Genomic DNA, 17361 nt, shown 5'->3' with positions numbered 1-17361 from the left:
AATCTATGTTAACATTTTCAATTTCCCTGCAATATATGCCTGTAGAAAACACACACCCACACATCTTTACCTCATTGGAAATTCTTTTGTAAATGCCATTTTTAGTGGATACGTAGTATTTCGTTATACGAATGTACATAATCTGGTTCATCGACTTCCTGTTATTAGATAGTTGAGTCATTCTCAGCTTTTCACTAACAAGATCAATGTTGTTGGGGTTGCCCATGGAATTTTGTTGGAGTTTGTGGCGATTTTCCTAGGGGACGTCTAAAGGGCGCTGGCCTGGTGTGTGTTAAGGCCACACTTAGTGCCATGGTGCTGGCTCTGGATCCTGCTTCCAGAACCAATTATCTGTGTCACCTCCGGCAAGTCCCTTACACTCTCTAAGCCTCATATTATTCTGTTTTAAGAGGCACCATCATTAAATTAATCATCCCCTACTTTTGGACCACCAGTTGCTTTTTTATCACACGTTTTTACTTTCTTCTTCTTTTAGCATAATTTTCTAGAAACGGAGTTTCAAAAGGAAGCGATTCCTCGGACCTCGATCTGTGCTGCCAAGTTTCGCAGCTAACCCTCCAATGGTGTCCGTGAACACCTATTTCTTCCATCATAGCCCACACTGGATTATAATTCAAATTTTTTACTGGAGGTATAATTGGCATATAACACTGTAATCGTTTCAGGTGTACGACGTCGTGAGTCAACGTACGTATCCTTGTGAAGTCATCACAATAGGTCTAGTTGCTGTTCGTCACCATGTAAAGTTTCCTGTGTTTTTTCCCGTGATGACAACTTTTAAGTTTCACTCTCTTAGCGACTTTCAAATACCAATGCGGTATTATCGACGACAGCCACCATGCCGTACTTTACATGCCCAGGACTTACTCATCTTATAACTGGAAGTCTGTACCTCTTGACCCCCTTCACCCATTTCACCCACCCTCCACCGCCTGCCCTCTGGCACCCACCCCTCTGTTCTCTGCATCTGTGAGCTTGGTTTTGTTTGTTCCTTTGTTTTGTTTTTCAGATTCCACATATAAGTGAAATCATGTGGTACTTGTCTCTCTCTGTCTGACTTATTTTACTGGATTACAATTTTTAAAAAAATTTGCCAGGCAGGTTTTTCCTCTATTTCCCTCTTCCCTGCTTTGCACCCAGGACCATTTGTGGGGATTAGTGTAAAAGGAAAATGTGGGGCCCCTGTTTGAAAATTAGTAATTCCCACATGGCGACAGGTCCTGAAGTCTGGGACTCTGCGCTCCCCACATGTCGCACGCCCACCAAGCCAGCCCTGCGTGCGCCCCGGGCGTTGGCCCTTTCAGGCCACAGGCCCTGTCTCTCTGGTTTCCAGTTGAGTTCAGTCAAGGAGTGGATCAAGGGGAGAGTGGAGGGTGGAAGAGAGAGCCGCTGGGGTATTTCTTCCTCGGTTCCTCCCGCCTTGCCGCTGCAGCTCTGGCAGGGGCTGTGTCCCTCTGTGACTATTACATCTGGTGAGGGCACCTGCCTTCCGCGGTCCCGACGCTCGCCGGGTCTGGTAACGCCATTTCCTTCTTCTGCCCCTTCAGGCCTGGGGACATAATAGCTTCTGGCTCCTGCCAATTCCTGGGAACCTCAACAGGCCTTGTCATTTCCCTGAACTCTGTCTACCTTTTGCTTCATCCAGTCTTTTCAAAAATTCTAGCTGCCACATTTTCCGTTTGTTGTCAAAATCCTGACCCGTGTGTTTGGCTATAAAGCAGGCGGAAAGAGTTTCTCTCTGCACAGGTGCAGTTAAACGTGCCTTCATTTACTTATTTCCCCTTCCATGAGTTCACCTATATTCCTATTGGGATGATCATTTCATCATTAATTTATAAAAACCCTCTTGGTTAAATGAATATTTATTAATATTAATATAATTAACGTTTGGGTGTCAGAGCTGTTGAACACACTTTCTTCAGTTTGTTGTTTTTCTTTTAACTTTTTTTACGCGATGTTCTCATCTTTATATAATCAAATCTATTGATTTTTTTCCTTTCTAATGTTAAAGTTTCTTCCACATCCAGAGAACTATTAAACATTTGACAACATTTTCTTCTGGTTTTTAAATGATTTACCTTTTTTTTTGTTCAAACTTACTATGCCTGTAATTTATTTTTGGTGTTTGATATGAAGCAAGGATCTAGACGGATTTTGTTTTTCTAAATGGCAGCTGATTCCAGCATCACTTATTGGGAATCAGTTTCTGCCCATTTTTAAATTTGCCTCTTTCTGTTTATTTTGTTTCTCTGGCAAATATGGGCAGTTAGATCTTGAAAGCAAATTTGATAATATTTTTAAAGACAGAAACTCAAACCACTGACATTAGTATTAAGAATGGTATCTGCTTTTACTTATAGTCTTTTTATACTTTGTCTTTATACTCACTTATCATTTGTTTTCTGCCTCTTGCTGTGTGTGTGTAATTAATTTTTGCAGCAATTTGAAAGGTTTACTCAATTTTCGTCTCCACTTCTGGTTTCCTTTAAGGTAAATCAATCAATCACTTAGGTCTAATTAATAAATCAATTAACAGTTAAGACTATATTTCCCAAATTGTCCACTTTATGAAAGATGGTTATTCATCTCTAGTCCCTTTTCCCATTTATTTTTCCATTTCATCACTCAACTTAATCTTAAATTACAAACTCACATTATTACTTATTATTATACAATCATCACAATATACAGTTTCCCTTTCAAAAACCGTTTTGGCTTTTTCATTGGATTTCATTGGATTTCACAACCACATTTTGGATGAACTCACTCGACGCTGTGTGTTTAACTGGCCTCAGCTCTCTCCACTTGAGATGGTAATTTTGATGCGTTTCCCTGTGGCTGGAGCATCCTTGAGTAGTTTTCGGGAAGAGCAGAGAGCTGCTGTCCTGCCTCAGCCCGCGTCCACGCAGATCAGAATGCGCGGTGGGAGTGGGAAGGAGCCGGAGGATGGTTGGTCAGGGAGGCAGCTCAGCACGTGCCGGCTCTGCCCTGTGGGCCGCCCCACCTGGCCGCCCATGTGCTTATCCTCGTTCCCCTGAACTGAACCCTGTGCAGCCACCCCTTTGGACTGCAGGTCACCTGGCACTGCTGTGGGTGGAGGGATCCGGGCCTGGTCTTGTCTCCTCACTGACGAGGTGGAGCTGAACTCCGTCAGGGCTCCCGGAGGACCACTGATGGGCGGGCTGCATCACCCGGGAGCTGATAAACACACAGACGCCCCCAGACCCTACCCGCATAGATGTGGACTCAGGAGATCTGGGCGGGGCACTGAGTTCTGCCCCACTTTCTATAAACACTCAGATAAATATGACGCGGTGGCAGATTTAGGACAAGAGCCTCTGTGGCCCCCCTTCCGTGATGTGTCCCTTCCTTCCGGTGCATGGTTTCTGAACCTCCTGGTCCCCCTGGGAGCAACCGGTCCCTGTAAGTCAGAGAGGACCACCTCCTCGTGTGGGACGGGCTGCCGGGAGCAGGTGTCCAGGCAGGGAGATGTTTGCTGTGTGACTCTGAGCCCCATGGACCAAGACCCCTGCGTCTCCCCGTCCTCTGCCCCTTCGGGATCTCACACCCCCAGGGACGCACATCTCCTCCTCTTTCCTCAGCCCACTCTGGCCAGTGGCTTCCTTTCTTCAGCCTGTAGAGAAGCTTAAGTCTTTCCCATCCTAAGCACAAAAGCAAACCCAACCCCGGCTCGGACCTGCCTCTCCCTGCACGATCGCCAATCTCACGCCTTCCTCTCGCGGAATTTTCCACAAAAGCCTCGTCCACCCCCTTGAGCTGAGGGACTCTAGGAGAACCCTCTCCCTCTCTGGGTCCCAGAGCCGTGCTGTCCAGTACAGTGGCTGCTAGCCACACGCTGAGCCCGTGAAACATGGCTTGTCCGAATGGAGATGCGCGGGAAGCGCCCGAGATGCACCAGGTTTAGCGATTAAGCACAAAACTGAGAAAGAATGTAAACCGTCTCTTTAATAATTTCATGTATTATTTATATGTTGAAATGACGGTAGTTTAGGCATATTGGACTAAATAAAATACATGATTAAAATGAATCTCCCTTGTTCCTTTCGACTTTTTAAATGTGGCCACTAGCAAGTGGTCAACGACGTATGTGGCTCTCGCAGCATCTCCATGGGGAAGCGCGGCTCTGACAGTGAGGAGCTTTCTTCAGCTGGAGGCAGCACAGCAGCGTTCGTGGTCCGATGAAAGGAAGTCAGGGGTCCCCAAAGAAGAGGAAGCCGATTGCTTTGTATTTTCTTAGATGCCCAAAGATTCGAGAGTTGACTCTGCCTGCCGGTGTCTGGTGTGCAGGTGCCTGTGTGTAAGAGGCGGTCACATCCTTTTGGAAGGTTGGATGCTGCCACGGCAGATCCCCAGCTTCCTGCCCGGTCTCTCCTCTGGTTCCACCTGTCCTGGCAGCCTTTGTGCTTTCTCCTCCTCGCTCCTCCACCGGGATTGAAAGCTCCCCACCGGCAGGGCCTGGAGCTGACATAGCCTCATGGTTTCCCGAGAGCCCAGCATCTTGACTGACAGGTGGGGGATGCCTATCAAGTCTTGTTGGGTTGACCTGAGGCGGAATGGAAGCGGGAGTTCTGTCTGCAGCCTGGACGCAGAAGACACGTGTGGGGAGAATGAGAAGGCTGCCATTTCTTCCTCCCCCTCCGCGCCCCCGGCCCTGGGTGCCCAGTGGTTCGCACCCACTCTGCTCCCTGGCTGAGGAGGACTGGCAGTCGGCAGGGGCTGAGGTTGTCCTCAGTCGAGCTTTGCTTCTCGAGACCACAGACGATTTCCTCCTTTTTCCCTCTCCTGGTTTAGGTGTCAGTCCCTACTGCCCAGGAGACATTGATTTTCCGCTGACCGAGAAATCCGCAGCGTGCGCTGACCGGCAGCAGTACTCCCTCTGCAGTAACAGGAAGTCGCTCTCACAACAGCTGGACTGTCCTGCAGGAAAGGCCGTGGTAAGGATGACGGGAGGGCCCGGGAGAGGAGGGAAGGGAGGGAGGGGTCCACACGTGGCAGCGGCTGAAGAGACCATGTGGATCCCTTTACTTCACCCACACGGTGACCCCAAGAGGTGTACGAGGCAGCTGGGGCTCGCACCTGTCAGGGAATGCACACAAGCTTGGTTGCTAAGACAAGGCAGCTGGGACTGGAAGTCGGGTCAGGACTCCAAAACCTGTGCTTTTAATCCCTGGGACGTAGTGACATGCTTTGCACACTTGCCTCCGATCTGTAAGACAAGCTCAGACAGGAAGGCACGACTAGCTCCCTGTTCAGTGTAGAAGCTGAGCCTTGGTGAGCTGAGCGGCCATCTGGGTTCAGGCGTCTCAAAACCTAAGGGACCGGCATTGGCACCAAGCCCCATGTGGCTCCCAGTCCGTGCCCTTCCCGCTATGGCCCTCAGCTGGCAGACGGGAGCTACGTAGACGAGAAGCAGTGTCCCCACACGTGTCGCTGCCTCCCCCTGTGGTCCCCTCAGCCCCCACCACATGCCTGCTGTGCCATCTGTGACCCCACGGTGCCCTTGGCCTGTGGCCCGTCCTTGCTCTCATCTCTGTCCCTGGAAACAGTACCGCATCCTTCAAAACCCTCTAACACCGACTTCTCCAGTGCACGGACCTCACCCTCCTCCTCGTGCCCCTCGTAACACGTCCGCCGTCTCCTACAGCTCTCGGGCAGTGAGCTCGCTGGTGCCCTGATTCACGTCAGTGTCTTATCTCCCCAGCAGACCGTGGGCTCCGCAGTTAGGGACGTTCGATTCTCCCGCACGGGACATAGGAGACGCTTGAAAATGTCATTCCTCTCTTCCCTTCCCCTCCTTGAGTTCTCAAGTTTTTCATTCCCAAATGGGAAGCATTGGCCATCCAGTGTTAGAAAGAGATGGCTTCCGAGGGACAAGTGATTTCACAGAGGAGGAAACTGAGTCACGGAAGAGTTAAGTCACTTCCCCAAGGTCACCAGCTGATAATTGGCAGAGAAAGGAGAAGAACCCAGGCCGCGGGGCTCCAAAGTTTAGGATTTCACCTATAACCTGAGCCGTGTTGTTCTCCAGGAGGCAGCTCGGTGGCACACGGAGTAGATGCCTACGTGGCAACTTTGCTTCTCCTGGGCAAGTGGTTATCACCTGTCGGCCCCCCTGGAACTTAATGTTCTGAGTCCTTAATGCTGTGGGTTCTTCCTCCTTGTCTGCCACCCTAGGCCCGGCACAGAGAGGTGTCTCGGGAAATGTGTCCTGACTTCCGTCCCGGGCATTCTTGGCGCCTGGCTTCCCACCTGCCACTTGAGGCTTTGGTGATGGGGCTCACTGTCCTGGGGCAGCGCCGTCTGTGACGCATCCCCGGACCCGCTGCCCCGGGGAGCCTCTAGCTGCTGGTCTGCAGGGAGGTGGGGTCCTCAGAGCCAGCTCTGGGGACCAACATCAGCTGCTCTCCGGCGACCTCCATCCACACCTCATCAAACTCGTCCCGGGCATCAGGCTGGGGCCCTCAGGAGAGAGGGGATCTGGGCCCTCTCCCTGGCTGGGCCGGCCCCTTCCCGAGAGGCGTGTGCTGCCCTCCCGCTGACTCCCTGTCTCCCCTCCCTGGTCCTCATTGCAGGGCGCCTCCAGACCAACGCGGTCGCTGAGCACTGCTCAGCTCCTGCAGCCCTCAGGGGGCCTCCAGGCTTCCGTCATCTCCAACATCGTGCTGATGAAGGGCCAGGCCAAGGTAAGCGAGGCCCGTGCGGGCAGCAAGGACTGGAAAAAGTGCGGTTTTTGAGATGCTGTCGTGTCCAGGGCAGGAGAAAGACGAGAGGGGCGGTTCTGGCTCACGATTTGGAGGCACCGTGGATGCAGAAGGAAGGACGGCCGGGTTGGCCCCTCACAGCTCACAGGGGGCAGTTGTTCCCAGTATGATGCTTTCCAGGAGTTACGTTCACCTGATGGTTAGAATCAATCATTTAAATTGTGTCTTAGTTCAGGCTGCCATAACAAAAATAACACAGACCTGGGGGCTTCACAACAAACATTGGTTGCTCACCGTCTGGAGGCTGGAAGTCCAAGATCAGGGTGCCGGCAGACTCAGTGTCTGTCGAGAACTCCTTTCCTGGTTCATAGGCGGTGCGTCCTCTCTGTCTGCACGAGGTGGAGGGGTGAGGGAGCTCTGTGGGGTCTCTCGTATAAGGGCACTAATCCCACCGTGGGGGCTCCACCCTCATGACCTCATTGCCTCCTATAGGTCCCACCTCCCAACCATCACATGGGAGCTCGGTTTCAACATGAATCTTGGGGGACACACGCATTCAGTCTGTACAAATAGATTTCTGCTTCCTGATTTTGCCCCCACCCTTCGGGTGTCGGCAGAATAATGCACGGACCCTCATCTAGGTATTAAAAATACATACCACCTGCTACATGTCGATCATTCAAAGGTGTGCAATGCTTTTGCTGAGATTAGCGGTTCTCTCATCGCAGGAGAGTAACTGCCCCCAATGCTGACTTTTCCCCAAACAGCCCCTCTCTCTGATGAGAAATCCACAATGCTTCCCCTCCTCGAATTTACGTAGAAGCATTTTTAAAATAGTTGACTTTTAAATAGTTTGCGATGCCCAGAAGAAGGCAAAATGGAAAAGGGCACCAAAACTCAGGCAAAGACGACCCAAAATGGTTTATGTTATCTTGGGGTATATACAATGTACATTCAGGAGGTATCCTTTATGGGCAGATGGAGCTGGCCTAGAAGGGGCTGGGGGTGGAACGAGGGAGTTACTTGCTGTGGGAGGCCTGGAGGAGAGAGCGGGGACGGGGGTGTGGACTCAGAGATACGGCCGGCCGCCCGCTCCAGCTGACACAGCCTGGGCACCTAAGCGCTCAGCACGAACAGCATGAGGGTGGGAGCGAGCCCACAGCTGATTCAGGAGGATGAGGACGAGGAAGGAGAGCTAGAAGGATCCACAGGGGTTTGAGGTGGCGTCAAAATTCAATCAAACAACAAAGCCAGCTACCCGACCCCACGCATGTGCTAAGGGCTTTGCGAGCGCAGATCCTGGAACAGCTCCCTCCCAACAGTCCTATTATTGTCAACCCTATTGGGCTGCAGGACTTGCCCCAGTTCACCTGGTTAGTAGCAGCCAAACTAAGACAATGACCCAAGACTTCCTGGCCCCTGGAGCTTGTTCTTAACCACTGCACCATCCTGCCTCACCGGGGCGGGTGAGAGTTTGTGTCTAGAGCAGTTATTTCAGCCTGGAAAAGCGGGGGGCCCACAGAGGAACCTTGAAGCCGCTCCTTCCTCTGTGCTACTCCCGGTCACGTTCACCTCTCCCCTCCTGGATGCACACTGCCCTCACCAGAGCTTCGGATCGCCCCTGGTCCATGGGGCTTTCCGACTGGCCCGTGCCCGCCTTGTCCCTTATGGCAACCCAGAGAACTGCCAGGCCCCCCACCTCTGTGGTACCGGGAGGGGATGCCCCGAATCAGCTCCAGCCTGAGAGATGCCGCGCCCGGGCAGCGGCGCTGTTACGATGGGGGCCACCACTTTGAGGGTCTGTCCAGGAGCCAGGCTGCTGTGTGACCCTCCAGCCGACCTTTGTGACTTTGCTCCACATCGCGTGCTTCCTGAGCACCTGCCAGGGGCCAGACCTGACGGATGAGAGGCGTCCTCCACCTTCAGGGGCTCACGGTCCAAGAGGGTGTCCGTTGAGACCAAGCTGAGCCTTCTCAGGGTGGAGGGAGCTCCTCAGTCTTCAGCAGATGCAGCAAGCGTGTGTGTCCCCTCCTCCCGGGGTCGGCCCAGCTCCTTCTCGTCACACCCCGCAGGTCTGCAGGGCGTGCGGCACCCTCCCTCCTGTCTTCCCGCTGTGGCCCTCACTCACCTCCCACTGGCTTCCTCTCCCTCTGGGCTTCTCTCTGCGGCCTCCCAGGTGCAGGTGCAGGATGGGAGCCATCTCCCCGAGAAGGATGGGGGGACGCAGGACAGAAGGGGAGGGAACGGCTTGGTAGGAGAAGGGGTGCTTCTTCCATTGTAAGCGCTTCTATTATTACAGTAGTTGAGGCTTCGGTTGTTGTTGCTACGTATCTCACTGAATTTTCAGACACGACCCTGGGAGCTAATGGATTCCAGCATCATTTTGCAGGTGGTAAACTGAGGCTTAGAGACGGGAAGGTATCTGCCCAGAATCGCCAGCTAGAGGGCGGAGGCAGGATGAGGACTGGTCCATACATGTCCTTCGGCGTGGGGAGCATCAGACTCGTGCAGAAGCTCCAGACCCTGCACAGCCCTCTGGCCTTAGAGTCACAGCTTTCCCCACTCCTTTGTTTAGTCCTGCGACCAAGACCAATGGCACTCTCCTCCGAGTCCTTTGTTCCGGGCCGGACTGGCCCTGGGAAATGTAGGCCCAACGGACAACAGGGAACACTCCCAAATTCGACCCCTCCTCTCTCTCCCCAGGGCCTGGGCTTCAGCATCGTTGGGGGAAAGGACAGCATCTACGGCCCCATCGGAATCTACGTTAGAACCATCTTTGCGGGTGGAGCCGCGGCAGCCGACGGACGCCTACAGGAAGGTAGGTGTCCCATCCCTCAGGGGACCGAGTGTGGGACTCGAAAGCGGAACCGCTAGGCTGGAGGAGATGCCGGCAAAGCCGGATCTGTCTGGAGTCTTTAGAATTCTGCTGGTGTGGACTCTGGGGTTGGCGGGCAGGGGCACATCCCCCTTGAAGACTCCGTCATGACTGGCGCGCTGGCTGTGTGTCTGCCCGCTCAGTCTGGTCCGGCTGCCAGCCTGGGACAAAGACTGAGGCGTCTGCCTCTGCCCCCTCTCATCTCACTGCTGCCTTTCCCTTTCCTTTCGGGGTCCCCTCTGGGCTGCTGGCATCCAACGACATCCCCCTCTCTTCATTCTCTCTGCCTTCCCCAACCACAGCCACAGGGCAACCAGGCCCAGCCCTTCTAAGGAGCTGAACAAACATCCTCCACGAGCCCACTGCATTCTAGGCTCCAGGAATATAGAGAATTATCAGACATGGTCCCTGTTGTGAGGAGCTTGTGGTCCCTCAGCTGCCGTTCCTCCTTTCTGCCCACCTTTCTCCCGTCAGCAGCCTCCTCTCGGCTCCTTCGTCTCGTCGTGGGAGGGAAGCACCTGGCTGAGCTGGCAGCAGGGGCCTGGGCGCAGAGCTGTGTCCTCCGCGCCCTGTGTCTTCTTGTCCTGGAGCGGCCGGGCTTTCTCCCCACCTCCAACTGCACCCCGAAGTCCTGTTTGGGTTATTGGGCAAGAGGCTTGGTCTGAAGGGGTCTCCAGGTTTCAAGCAGGAGGCAAAAGTCTGGGGGGGGGGTGGGCGGTCACGTCAGAACAAAGCCACTGCAGGCCAGACACTGGGTGACACAGGGACGTTCGAGGAGAAGTGGTTTCGCAGCATCCCCGCTCTTCTCTGTCGGGCCGGTTTCTGTAGCTGTGCTGGGATCCTAAGTGCCTTTAGTAACCTAACTTGTTTAGGGTGGAGATGGTAAACCACAGCCGGATCTGGCCCACCACCTATTTTTAGACTGCTCAGAAACAAAGAATGGCTTTTTTTTTTCTTTTTGAGGAAGATTAGCCCTGAGCTGACATCTGCCGCCAATCCTCCTCTTTTTGCTGAGGAAGACTGGCCCTGAGCTAACATCCGTGCCCACCTTCCTCTACTTTATATGTGGGATGCCTACCACAGCATGGCGTGCCTAGTGGTGCTATGTCCGTACCTAGGATCTGAACTGGCAAACCCTGGGCCGCTGAAGTGGAACGTGCGAACTTAACCGCTGCACCACCAGGCCAGCCCCCAAAGAATAGTTTTTATGTTTCTAAGCAGTTAAAAAAATCAAAAGAAGTTTTGACTCTCCTGCGGCATGTGAAGATTAAATGAAATTCAGATTTCGGGGTCCATAGAGAAGCTTCACAGGGCCCGGCCGTGCTTGTTCATTTACCTGTTGTCTGCGGCCGCTTTTGTGCTACAATGCAGCATTGCGGCAGAGAACACACGGCCTGAGGAAACTCCAAGCGTGTGCTATCCGGCTGTTTACGGAGAAAGTCTGCCGAGCAGCATGACGCAGAATTACTCATGTGGATCTGCTGTGTGGACAGTGGGAGCCTTCGAAGCTTCCTACGGTTGGGAGGGAGCAGCTATGACCAGAGCTTAAGGTGATTCAGGAAGCAGAGTGTGGGAACGGAGTGGGCTGGCAAGAGACCCAAAGCAGAAAAACCAGTGAAGAAGCTGTCATGAGAGCCAGGCTCCAGCATCTCCGGGGCTGCGCATGGCAGTCACCCCAGGAGGCGGAAGATGCTGGTGGGAGAAGTCATGACCTCCGTGGAGACGGCAAATGAGGGGTGAGTCAGAGAAAACCTGAAAGTTTCTGGCCTTAGCAAACTAGAGAAAGACGACGTGTTAGGAGAAAAAGGAAAACAAACGAGGATGCTTAAGTTTGAACAGAAGAGTGGACGGTGAGGTGTCCAGGTGACCGCTAGGTGGGGCTGTCCAGCAGGCGAATGAAAATTTGGGCACCAGCTCAGGGAAGGGAGTAAGGGTTGCAAGAAGATTTTGGGGTCATGGACAGTTGGAAAGTAGCTGAAGTTACAAGTGGATGAAGGAGGCAGGGAAGAGAGGAGAGAGGAGAGGGCGAGGCCGGGTCCAGGGGAAAAGCTGAATCTAGGAGGCGGGCGCAGAAGAGGAGCGGGTGAGAGAGAGGAAGACAAGTGGGCTCAGAATGCTGAGAATGTGCCCTTGTTTACTCCATTATCTTTTGTACTTTTCTGTGTTTAAACAGGAGGTGGGGGAGGAGTCAGGGTGGCAAGAAAGGAGAGTATTGTGTTTTGTTTTCTTTCCTGAATGCGAGCCTGCCCAAGACAAGCCGCTTCTTTTTTCTTTTCTTTTTTTCTTGGTATTTGTCTCCCTCAGTTAACAGCAATCGTGAAATTCCAGTGAAGACATTCAGCTACTCCACAGTCCTTGATTCTAGCCTCCAGGAATTGACCGAATCGGTTTCTGTAACTTCTTCCAAAAGTAAAGTTCAGAATCTGCCCCTGAGTTCAAGGGGGATCCATCAGTTGCAACACAAGTTGGGTGCACAGGTCAAGGGTTTATTTGTACTCCCTTTCCAAGAAATGATTGTGTAAGGGTTATTTGGCAATACTGAGGTTACTCACCTCCCACCAGATATAGTCAAACAGGACTAAGGACTCTCTGAAGAGGCTGGGGTTGGGCTACGTGGGCCCCGTGGGGACAGATGATCCAGCAACTTGAACTTGAGCCTCTCGTGGAATTACGAGCGGGCGTTTCTGAAACCTGTTCTTTGTGCAGCCCTCCTTGAGCACGTACTTAGTCCTACTTTGGTTATTTTTAAAAATTTGTCTCTTTTCACCCCTAAGCTTGGAATCTCACGAGGACGAGGACTGAACCTTTCATTTTCACTCTAGTTTTAGCAACCTGCCAGATTACGCTGATCTGAATCCTCCCCCTGCCCCACCTCCATTTTTATTTTCAACATGTAGACATGGTGGATAAAGCAGCTCATCTGAGCTCCAAAGAAAGATGGAGACGCCCAGCTGCTGGAGAAAAAGGGAACAACTCTGCATCTGAGGGCGGCGAGCTCAGGCGCTGATGGTGTGACGGCCTGGAGAGCCGCTGCCTTAGGGCCCAAGGGTCAAGGGCTGGGACTCGATGCCCACGCAGGGACGGACACGAGGCCCTGAGCCCATGGGAGCCTCTGAGAACATGCATACGGCCTTGATATAAAGGGCTGCCCCTCACGAGAAGCCAGCAGGCCCCAGAGAACCGATGAGGACACTTAACCATGTCCATAGCTCTTGGGTGGGGAAAGAATATCTCCCACCAGAAAATTCAGACCCAAGCCTGTGTCACGTCTGAGTGCGCGGGCCACGTTCCCAGTCTCTGTAGACTGCAGGGATCCCCGAGCTGAGAAACTAGTGTGAACACTTGTCCTGAACCAGTGACACCCTTGGGGCGCCCACGACAAGTAAAGGGAAAACGATTTGGTAGCAACTTGGGGCTGTGGGAATCCCACAGAGAAACAGGCTCCCCTGAAGAATGAGTTCAAAATAAAGATTTCTTACTGTACCAGGAAACGTCCCCCATAGACGAGAGGCAGCAGCAACAACAGACGGCAGGGTCGGCCCTCAAAACCTTGACAGTCCAGAACAATCTAAAAGAGACAATAGAATTACTAGGTTTAAAAAGCTCTTTGAAAAGATAAAAGAGGGAATATAAACAAAAGGAAAGACCAGAGCACGATGAAAATATAGGCGGATGTGAAAAAAATAACATAGAAATTTAAAAAAAAAAACAATCATTGAAATAACTCGATGGATGGTTAAACAGCCAATTAAATGCAGCTATAGGAGAATCAGTGAGCTGGACATTGTCCGGCAGACCACACAGAACAGCACAGAAGAAAAAGATGAGCGTCAGAGAAACAAGGAGAATAGGCTGGGAAGGTCCAAAATGCCTGTCATAGGAGTTCCCGAAGGAAAGAACGGAGTGAACGAGAATAGGCTGAGACATAAGGGCTAAGAATTTTCCAGAACTGCTTTGAGGCACGAAACTTCAGGGTGAAGAAGTGCCTGGCAGATCATGGGGAAAACTCAGACTTATCAAAGACAAAGAAGGGAAAGGTCTCAAAGCAATCACAGAAAAGCGATGGATTATCTACAGTGGAACCATAATTAGGTGAGGGCCAATCTCATGGATAACCATCAGGCCAGAAGTCCGTGTGCAAAACGGCAGTTGCCTCTGAATTGCCCAGCACGGTGTGGCATACAGACAAAGGCGCCCCGTTTGTGTATTAAGTAGATTGAATGAAAGGGAGAAAGTGGTTTCTGACAACACGACAATGGATTTCTGAATCAGGAGATGTTATTCTGTTAGGTGTAGGGTGTCGTGAAGAAATGACTTGGGGTAAAAAGAACCGAGTCCTGATTCTTTTTACCGCGTGACTTTGGGCTTCTCCGAGCTCACCATCCTCTCCTGTAAAATGGAGCGAACTTGCGTTCTGAAAACATCGCCTCTGACTCACACTGACCGAGTGCTTTGCAGGCCTCACCTGGAATTGGCCCTGGGGACGTAGCATCTTATAATTCAGAGCCCTGTCCCCAGGGAGCCACCAGCCTGGAGGAGGCAGACTTCCACGGGTCACTGATTGCCATGTGGGGCGATGGGTGTGCTCATGGCGGCAGATATCGGGGGCTGTGAGGAGCACAAAAGGAATGAAGGCAGCAGGGGCTGAAAGATGAAGAAGGGGCAGGTGGAGAAGGTACGAGAAGTACGTTTTAGTTGAGAAAGTGGCACAGAAATAAGCACTAACCTGCACAGACCGTGGTGGGAAGGCTGGCTGTGCTGCGTCAGAGACCGTCCCTGGGAGCAAATGGTGTGAGGCCGGGCGGACGTGACACCCAGGGGTGGGCAGGGACCATGCTGCTGCCCTGCCCGCCTCTCAGGGGCCAGCTCAGAGCGAGGAAGGGTCCTTCACGGTGCCTTGTGCCTCGTACAGATGCTGGGCAGGTCGGCGAGACCAGAGTTCAAGGAAAAGACATTGCCCCTGACCGGGAACCCTACTCTCAGCTGCCATTTCTCTGTCTCCCGATAGGCGATGAAATTCTGGAACTCAACGGTGAATCGATGGCCGGACTGACGCACCAGGATGCCCTGCAGAAGTTCAAGGTGACCACCTGTCAGCAGTATGTGGCCCAACGCTGGGCCTCGGGCACAGGAACCGGCTCCCAGCATCACGCACCTTCATTCAGCCCCACACATTCCAAACCTCATCCTTCACGGGGGGCCCAGCTGATGCTAATCTTGGCCCCATGTTGGAAAAAGACCTGACTGGGAAAATAATAGTGCAATCAGGATTATTGCAGGGGAGGTGTCAATTATTTAACATTTATAAGGACTGTTTTAAAACATTCCATGTATTTATATGGATATATTTACAAATCTGTTTTAGGTTTTTAAGACAATCACTAAAAGATATTTTTGAGTCTCTATCTAGTTTTTTCAAGACGATCTGGCATATATATGTATAGAAGCAGGTATGTCAATGTGATATGTTCTATCTATGGATATACATATAGACATGTGTCATGTATATGTTTGCACACATTCACGCATTGCCCTCTCCCTCTCACACATGTGCACACACACACACACACACACACACTCCCTTAAAAACTGTCCTACTACTGTCACTCACGGAGGCCCATGTTCTCCACTCGCCCGGGTCGCTGCAGCTCTCTTTCTTTGCAGCAAGCCAAGAAGGGGCTCCTGACGCTCACAGTGAGAACCCGCCTGACGGCCCCCCACGCCCTGGGCGGCCCCCTGTCTCCCCCGCTGAGCCGTTCCCTGAGCTCCAGCACCTGTGTCGCCAAGGACGGCAGCGCCTTCCTCCTGGAAAGCCCCGCGGCTCCTGCCAGCACCGCCAACTATAGAATCATGCTGGAGGTGTCTCTGGAGAAAGGTAGGGGGGCCATGTTCCAGAAGGTTCTGCCAGGTTCCGCCATCCTCCCTCCTCCACACTCCCACCTGGGCCTGCCACCGCTGAGGCTCCCAGACTTCCCTCGTCTGGAATCAGTCCAGAAACAGGGCAGGCCGTTGTCTGTTAACAGATTTTACAGCTGAGCAGCGAGGTCTGGTGCTCTGTTTGTTTATAGAACCCCGTCCGTGTGTTCTGGTGCAGTAGGTAAAATAAAGCAGAACAGAGCAGACACAAAACCACACACACATGCACCGAAACGATGGACCAGGAGTTGAAGCTCTGCAGCTCACACTAAGGGACCTTGGGCAGGTCACTTCCCCGCCCTGAGACCCTTTATTCTTACTGTGGCTGGAGAATCAAGGTCTTTTCCAGCTCGCACATTTGGGGATTGACATCCACTCCCTTCGCCACCCCCAGGAGGCTGCTGACTTCAGGGGGCTCGGCAGGCCCTCTCTGCCACAGTGAGAGGGAGCCGAGCCATGAAGGTGCAGAGGAGGCAGCTGGCATGGAGCTGGGCTCCAGCAGTGGGATCAGCACGGATTCTGGGCAGAGAGGGCAGGCCAGTGTGGCTGCGCGAGGCGGGCGGGGTGAGGAACGAGGGCAGAGTGCCCAGCGGAGACAGACTCTGCAGCTGGATTCTCTTCTCATTGCAACTGGAAGTTCTTCAAGGATTTCCCAGCAGGGGAGTGGCGCAGTCAGGTTATGCTTTAAAAAATATCTCCTAGGTTCCTCTGGAGAGAGTGGCCTGAAGTGTGACAAAGGCAGAGGCTGGGGAACGAGGTGCCCCCCCTGGCTTGGAGAGGATGGGAGATGGAGAGGAGAGGGCAGGTCTGAGAAATATCACAGAAGTGGGGCGAAAAGGGTGTATGATTGGTTCCTTGCCTCGGGCCTTGTCTGGTACGTGTCTCTGCTCTGCTGGACTGAGAGCCCCCGAGGGCCACACACGTCCCAGCCTGCATGTCTGGCCTGGCGCCTGGCACACGTCCTGGGCGCACACGGGTCCATGCAGGCACGGTGCCGACAGCTGTCTCCAGGGTTCCCGCCATGAGTCTCCTGAGCAGACGAGGAACGTGGGGAGGACCCAGCTCTCCTGGCCTCCCTGTCAGGCTCTGTGACCCAGTGGGCAGCGCCTGGCCTGGGAGCGGTGTTTGCTCTGATCACGGGCATCAGGCACGCCGTAGGCAAGGCTTTGTTTGATTGTCTCATATGACGCAGCTTCTTAATTCCCACCCCCAGAGGTTTTGCTTCAACAGTGTTAGGGGTAAGGCCCAGGGGTCTGCATTTAAATAAGTACCCCAGCGATTCTGGCACCCACTGGGCTTAAGGACTCTAGCCCTAGCCAGAAAATCTGGACTGTGGTCTGACCTTTGTGGTCTGTGTCATAGCCCGAATTCCTCATTCATAAAATGGTTGCTCTCCCTCACCCGTGGCGTTCCCCGTGGTACCGTTGGCAGGACCAGCGTGGGAGGTGGAAACATTCAGGAACGTGCTTTGTAAACCATAAGTGCGGGAAGAAAGCCCCTGGAAGGTTGTTCTCCTCCTCCCTGGCCACCCCTCTAGTCCCTCTTGCTGGTGGCTCCTAGTGTCCAGTCCTGTCAGAGCTGGAGCACCCCGGGCCTGCTCCCCACACACCCTGGGGCATCAATCCAGGCCCGTGGGCTGGACACCACCTCCATGCTGCCAATTGCAAACACTTGTCTCCCACCATGCCTTCCTACTGGGGTCCGGATTCGTCTATCCAACCTCCTACTCCACACGTCCACTTGGGTGCCTTGTAGGCATCCTGAGTGCGTCATGGGCAGAACTGAACACCTGTTTTGGTAAACGGCACCATCGTCTCCCCAGTCATT

The 17361-nt window shown here is 52.9% G+C and overlaps 1 protein-coding gene and 1 long non-coding RNA gene across 6 annotated transcripts in view; one reads left to right on the top strand and one right to left on the bottom strand.

The window, feature by feature from the left end:
• Positions 1-17361, top strand: part of IL16 (interleukin 16) — a 109046-nt gene that overhangs the window by 64611 nt on the left and 27074 nt on the right. For all 3 annotated transcript variants that reach the window (XM_070617185.1, XM_070617180.1, XM_070617190.1), the window contains 5 exons: positions 4834-4976; positions 6615-6725; positions 9447-9561; positions 14627-14700; positions 15283-15493. In XM_070617185.1, the coding sequence (XP_070473286.1) occupies positions 4834-4976; positions 6615-6725; positions 9447-9561; positions 14627-14700; positions 15283-15493 (654 nt within the window). The remainder of the gene's footprint in view (positions 1-4833; positions 4977-6614; positions 6726-9446; positions 9562-14626; positions 14701-15282; positions 15494-17361) is intronic.
• On the bottom strand, positions 3970-14862 carry LOC139082989 (uncharacterized). Of its 3 annotated transcripts, none has more exons than XR_011539417.1 (4): positions 14345-14862; positions 13098-13186; positions 7038-7132; positions 3970-6936 (listed from the first exon to the last, which is right to left on the bottom strand). It is a non-coding gene; the product is annotated as an uncharacterized lncRNA (long non-coding RNA). The 3 variants fall into 3 exon arrangements; XR_011539418.1 differs by having other exon boundaries at positions 7038-7938; positions 13103-13186; positions 14345-14685; XR_011539416.1 differs by having other exon boundaries at positions 13103-13186; positions 14345-14685.

This window comes from Equus przewalskii, chromosome 1 (assembly GCF_037783145.1).
Source record: "Equus przewalskii isolate Varuska chromosome 1, EquPr2, whole genome shotgun sequence".
Classification (NCBI taxonomy): Eukaryota; Metazoa; Chordata; class Mammalia; order Perissodactyla; family Equidae; genus Equus; species Equus przewalskii.
The sequence above is the reverse complement of the archived record's forward strand: the minus strand, read 5'-3'. Positions and strand labels throughout refer to the sequence as shown.